The 7159-nt window shown below is 36.6% G+C and overlaps 1 protein-coding gene across 1 annotated transcript in view; it reads right to left on the minus strand.

Annotated features, from left to right (window-relative positions):
- Window positions 1-5627, minus strand: part of LOC125042608 (ankyrin-1-like) — a gene marked incomplete at its 5' end in the record, with an annotated part of 6540 nt that extends 913 nt beyond the window's left edge. The window contains 10 exon segments of the mRNA XM_047638365.1: window positions 1-436; window positions 1569-1759; window positions 2347-2551; window positions 2740-2951; window positions 3230-3545; window positions 3683-3964; window positions 4261-4391; window positions 4614-4693; window positions 4878-4990; window positions 5467-5627. The exon segment at window positions 1-436 is cut by the window's left edge and continues 913 nt beyond it. Coding sequence (XP_047494321.1) covers window positions 292-436; window positions 1569-1759; window positions 2347-2551; window positions 2740-2951; window positions 3230-3545; window positions 3683-3964; window positions 4261-4391; window positions 4614-4693; window positions 4878-4990; window positions 5467-5627 — 1836 coding nt within the window.
- Between the last annotated feature and the right edge of the window lie 1532 nt (window positions 5628-7159).

The following is a 7159-nucleotide window of genomic DNA, read 5'->3' on the forward strand; positions in this document are numbered from 1 at the left end:
CTTTTTCAACAGAATACCAACTTATGTTTATCACATTATACATGACATAATATAAGCACTGATGCTTTTGCAATCCATAGCTTCGTACACAAACCTGGAAGCTACTACAAACCTCACTGTTTAGGCTGCAGCCTTTTCCTACTTAAATCACATATCAACAAGAGAGGAGAATATCAAGGCTCATTAGCAACCTATCTATTATTGATGCTCTTGGAGCCCTCTCAACAAGGTCATCTATCTGAGGAGCTTCATAAAACATTCCACTGATCCTAAGCTCTACCCATTAGATCTTCAAGGATCAAAATTCAGAATGTAGTCTTTCAGTATCCCTGGAAGTGGTAGTTTATTAACATTCTGGGTGGTTCTTCTCTCCAAGGAATCATAGATGATTACTCGGCATATCTGTTTCAGGGTCCTGGGTTTTGTGTAGAGGTCTCTGAAAAAAGAGAAAAAATCACTTGTAAAATTAATATTAGTTAATTTTGAAAAAGGTCAAAGTACAAAACAAACAATTATCTCTTGGGGAAGGTCCCTTGCATTTATAATAATAGCAAACAACACATGGATGCTCATGTGGACAAGTCTTCATTCACCCCCCATTTTTATGTAAGTAATATCCTTTCTTGTGAAAGGAAAAGACTGCTTATCAACTTAATATCTGTATTTCAATGCATTTTGAGGTATGAGTGGTAAAGAGACCATGACACATTACACGTTTCTGGGGTAACCATAGTATGTGGAGGGAAAATGTAGGGGAGCAAAGATGGGGGATCTAGTTACAAGAAATGTGTCAAACAGCACCAGAATTCATAATCCACACACATTCAATTCATAGGAAGACAGAGGCAAGGTACCATAACTGTACAACTGACACAGAAAGAGGGGTCTACAAGAATACTAGGGGTCACTGTCACTGGGTGCAGCAGGAGAAAAGTTTCCAAAGCATACCGGACATATTAGGGAGCACTTCATAGGCCTCATTGATAATAAAAAAATGCAGCATGAAAAAAGACCATCATTTCTGATAACCTGTACACAATTGTGGACTAACCACACTGGATGCAGCAAGCCACAATCACAACAAATAGGACTTCATGGATTATGGTAAATGGAATGTAATGGAACTTTTCTTTCTTAAGAGAAATGGCTTGCTGCTCACATCAAGTAGTAGATTATATACCTGCAATTTCCAATGATAATGTGGGGATCCCTTCACCTTTGTAAGTTACAAAAATCTTTAATAATAAGCAAAGGGGTTAGCAGTGCTAACTTGGCCCATTTTTTTCCTCTTTTCTTTTTAATAGTGATAATAATAATAATACAGCTGTTAACATTGCAAATCACTAGCTCAAATATCCCCTCAATGATGGGATCAGAAATCTCTTGGTGTCACTGACTTCAGTGACATCTGGCAACCATCCTGCCGTTTCGCCATAGCCGTGGCCCGGCAGATATGGGTTAAAAAGCACTGAGCATAAACTTTACAATCACTCAAGCCATTCTCTGATTTTTTACTCATTCTAATTAAATCTCTTAAACTTCTCCTCTATAGGAAACCTCACACCTACCTCAGAACCTGTGTCAAGGGACGCTTCATGGGCACGAGTGACGTCTGAGTGTACAGGATCTTGAGACACTGGTGCAACTCTTTGTGGTCCATGGCCAAGTAGTAGAGGTGCAGCAGCCGAGCAAACCTCTGGTCTGGGTCAATCAGCAGCTCTTCCTTCCTAATTAACAGCTGCACGTAATAATAAAGTACCTGGAAAAGAGCAGCATAGTCAGCTATAATACTTCTGAAGCTGTGATTCCACAAGCCTCTGGGACCTACCAGACCCAAGTCATATTATTACCTTCTGGACCTGTCTAGTCTATATGCACAATCTTGGGAACTAAGGGAACTATAGTTTATGATCACCTTAAAAGTTTTTTTTTTATCATTATGCCATCATAACTCCATTGAAATGTCTTGAAGTCAGTCTAACAGCAAGCCTGAAGGAAAGTAACTGCAATGTAATCAAAACAGAGGGCTGGGCAGCCAGTCTGGCTAGTGAACCTAGGCATAAGACACAGAATGGAAAGAACATGGTGTTTCTGTATAATAAGACATTTCATAGTTATAATCTAATGAGCATAATGAAAATAACATGTATATCATCTATTACAAAATGCAATGTGGATTTTTGGAAAACCCAAAATTTTGAATAGTGCAGGTCAGTTCAATGCTTTTACAATAATAACTGAAGGATAATGTTTACAGTCAAGTGTGTAGAAATGAAAAACCTACAAGCAATATAAATAAAAAAAAAAAAAAAATTATTATGAGAAAGAAGACTATACGATGCTAACCTGATTGGATGACTTTTTTAGGAAGACAGATGACTGGGAATGGCAGATCATAGGTTCAGTCGTAGAAATGTTAATGTTGGGATTGGCTCCATATTGCAGAAGGGTTGTTGTCAAGTCATAGACATGGTCTAGATCACTAGGGGCTCTGGCATTTTGTACCATGTCCATCAGAGACAGCAGGATATGTTGCGTCCGCTGACTGAACCTTTATGAGGAAAGTAGGCAATGCTTTAATACTTTAGTTGCAAAAGTGAAATTACTACTAAATGTAAAAAGTCTATTCTAGTCATGAGAAGCAACTTGAACAAATCTGATATAAACATGTCCACACAAGCAGGCAGACCCCCCCCCCCCCCACACACACACACACAAAAATATATATGTACACCTTACCTTACATTGGGATCAAGACCATGCTGTAGAAGAATAACAAGTAGCTGCCGAATAAATGTGAAAGCACCTGCTTTATCCTCTTCTCGAGAGAGAGAGAGATTCTCACTGGCAGTGAACATCAGGACATGCAGAGGTGTGAGGTTTGACCGTGATGAGCAGTTCGGATTAGCACCATGTTTGCACAGTATCCTCACACAGTTTAAGTAGAATACCTGTGGATCATGATAAGGGGTATTTATGGATTACAAAATGTTTATTACATTTGAGGGCATGTGTATCCAAAAGTGTTCTCAAACAATATATATATGGTCTGGGAACACCTTTGGATGTGCATGTTGTCATTTCATTTCCATTAAATAACATGATACATACTATGGGCTCACCTTTGTCTACACAATTACAATATTTATGTCAAAGAGTACTAGAAACAGCTCTTGTGATAAATTAAAATAGCAAAAAAAACAAAAAACAAGCAAACAAAAAAACTAACCTTCATTGTGTGGGTAAAATGGTGCAGTGGATCTTTGTTGATCAGAGGGACTAAGCAAACCATGAGAGGCACCGAACCATCCCTGCCTACAAGGTTGGGATTTCCACCATAGTGTAATAACATGTCCAGTAATTCATAGCGGAACTCCCAGTCACGCACATGTCTCAGCACACAGGCCAGGGCTGAGTTCCCTGGCTGATTGATACTGGGTGATGCCCCATTTTGGAGTAGATATCTGACAATATGGAGCATGTCCCACTTGTTCCATGGAGGAGGATCAAGGTCATAACCATAGCGAGCTTCCTCTAGGGCATATCTGGTGTGAATGGAGGAGATATTATGCATATTACACAAATATAATTTGCTCTAATGAAGATCGAGTAAGAATCCCAAATCCTCTTCTATCAACTACTATATACACTTAGTCACAAAGGACACCAACACACCACTCACCGAACAATAAGAGCATGGAGAGGTGTATTTCCCAAAGAGTCAGCAGTGTTTATGTGTTCTTTCAAGCCATGCTGGAGTAACAACTTTACGGTCTCTAAAGTGTCCTCAGCACTCTTCTTGCCTAACAGGAAAACCACATGGAGAAGGGTCATTTGTTGGGTGTAAGTGCGTACAGTTGTCTCAGCAGCGCACTGTATGAGGAGGTCGAGGAATTTAAGATCATGGAGTGCCGCTTGGTGGATGGGGTAGTACTCATCATAGCACTGGTTGATCTCATCAGACCTGTAAGTTAACAGAAGGGAGCTTATTCATGAGTGTGTAAATATGAATACACCCAAAGAATACATAAGAATTTGTTAACAGTCTGTAAGCAGAAATCACTTGTTTCCTAAAATATTACCTTAAATGCAAGAATATTTCCAGAGCATTTTGTTTTTCATAAAGTATGTTGTTAACTAGAGAAAAGACCCTAAAATATATTATACATGAATCTAAGTATTTACAAATGAAAACATGGTCTTCCATCTGTTCTAATTCACGTCAATATAACATCCATCTTTAAAGACTGTTGAACTCACCTTTCTAACACTAAATACCTAACACAGTTCCAAGCTCCACGTTCACAGGCAATGTGGAGCAACGGCCGTTTCTGTTGCCAAGGTAACCAGTGGTCCTCGCCTTGCTGGGTCAGTAACTCCAGTATGTCGACCTAAGTTCATACATAAAGTGAGATTCCTGGTAATGTGAAAGTGCTTCTATACCAACAGCGTAAAATTACAATGACTACAACTTTGACACACCACTGTCTACTTTTGTTAAAATGCTGCTTTTGTTAGCAAGTAACAGAAATGTCATTATTGTTTTTTCTTCAATTGGTTCTTTGGCATTCCATATTGAAACGAAGCTATTCCAATAAAATGCACATCAATACCTGGTCTCCATCTATGGCATAATATATAGCATTCTGTAATTTATCACTGGATCTGTCTCCCATTGCCACATCAGGCACACCTGGAAATAAAAAATAAATAAATAAAAAAAGATAATCATTTAGACGCAATATAATTGTACAAGCATACAAATATAAAGAATGCAATTTCAACATCATCAAAATTTTTATATCTGTTACAAGACAGATGTAGATCAATTAAAACCATTGTTCAACATTACCGCAAAACTCATACTGCAAACTTACAATACTTTCCACGCTGCTCACAGTTCTGGTTGTGGGGCCCAGGCCAGCACATCCGGGCCTCGACATCAATTCTGGCTCCATGTTTGAGCAGGACTTCCACACAGTCCTCATATCTTGGTAATCAAAGGGAAAATACTGTTATTTATTTACTTCTACATAGAAAGACAATTCTTCTGAAAAAGTTTTTTTTTCAATTGTTCAATTATATACCAAGTAGTCATTGTCTGATTAGCTCAACTCTTTATTCAATGTACATACAGGTGCGGTTATTGAAGGAGCCAAACCTTTTGCTAGGAAGAGCATAATTAAAACTCTAAATTATAAACTAGTAATACCTTCACTATCTATAATCAATTATTTATATATACACAATACTGACTAAAAAACATACATTGACATTAGTGAATGTGACAGTAAATTACGGTTAAAGAAAATGCATATAATGATATGATAATTCATGTACTAAGTATCTCTCACATCAATAAAAGTCAAAAACAACAAAAAGAAGAAGAAGAAGAAGAAAAAAAAGTCATCACACATTAATGTTTAGCAACACATGCCAAGCCAACTGACCACAAGTCTCTCTTACCCTCTGAGGCAAGCTATATGAAGGGGTAGAGAGCAAACTCCTCGATTGACATCCACATTCCGCGTGAGGCACCACCTGACCATCTCCACGTTGTTGATGCCCACGACCTTCTGTAGGAGGTTGTAGCCTTCCTCATTGTGTACATAGAGGAGGTTTTCATTCTGCAATTGAAAAGCTCATCTTTAGAGTGAATTTTGGCTCAGATGGGTAAATACCAATCTAAGAGTGAGCCACACACACATGCTTGCATACATGTGCGAAATAAAAACAAAGGAAGTCATACTCTCAATCAAGATCACTGATGTTCACCTTGTTTATAACAAACTACCCATTAAAACCAGACACTGGTTCTAAAAAGAGAGTATATTATTTCCAGTGGTTTATGTTGTAGGGTGTTCTTCACACATCACTATAAAATACACATTCCTATCACCACATGTGAATAATTTATCTCATGAGGAAGATATTCACCGAGTTCTACCTTCTAGAGAATTGCTGACTACAATTTTCGTCATTGCTTTTGGAACTACTGCGAACTTTCTCACTTCAGTAAGTCTCAGAATTACTAAAAACAAATACTCATCAGGATTCAATAAAGCCTTGCACTATGTAGCATATAATAAAATTCTCATAATATGTAATATGAAAATGTTAACAATAAATAATAAATAAGTAATATTTAGTCTTCATATACTTTGTCTAGTTTAGTAGAGTCACACTACACAGCATGCATTGATAGTTTTAAATTGTTACAAGATTAAGATATACTATTTGAGAAAATCAACTAAACTCGCTGTAAATGCATACAAAGGGATGGGTGATTCTATTACAAAAAAGACAAGCAACTAGGCAATGTTTTCAAGTTGACACTGACAGTGTCATGAATTAGCCAAGTTCTGGATTTAAGACCTGGGTAACACACTCATGCAGATGAGTAAGTTGTACAAGACTAGATTTATTTAAGACGAAAATCATAATCATAATCAACCCTGATATATCCATTTACCAAAGAAAAAAAGGTATGATAATAATAATACATGAAAAAAAAATTATATAACATATAAATTATATGCAACTTATATGGATTCACTGGCAATTACTAAAGTTGTGTAGGTATATAAGACACACTTTACTCCTATACATCTCTAAGTAATGAGAAGTAATACGAGTCGCATATTCCCTCTTGGCTTTCCTCTCCTACAGTTTCATCAACTTTCCTTGCTAGCTCATGGAAAACATGATCAATATGACAAAGAGTTTGTGCTATGTCTGAACAACTCATTTTTTAAACAGAAGCACAAAACTGCTCACAAACACAAAGCAAAAACCCAAAGACTTCCTGCAACAACTAACATGGCGCTGACTAATGGATGACACAATAAAGAAGCCATAAAAGACCAAACACACAAGGTCAAAAAAAAACAAAAAAACAAGGCCAGGGCAAGGTCATGCTATTCAACTTCACCTCATGTTTTACTTTGTCTTTCTTGAACCAATGCACAAATATACATATATATATATATACATATATATACATATATATATAATGTATATATACACAAAGATACATATATATATATATATATATATATATATATATATATTTATATATATATATTTATATATATATATAAAATGTATATATACACAAATATACATATATATACATATATATATAAAATACATATATATA

This window comes from Penaeus chinensis, chromosome 32, assembly GCF_019202785.1.
Source record: "Penaeus chinensis breed Huanghai No. 1 chromosome 32, ASM1920278v2, whole genome shotgun sequence".
NCBI lineage: Eukaryota > Metazoa > Arthropoda > Malacostraca > Decapoda > Penaeidae > Penaeus > Penaeus chinensis.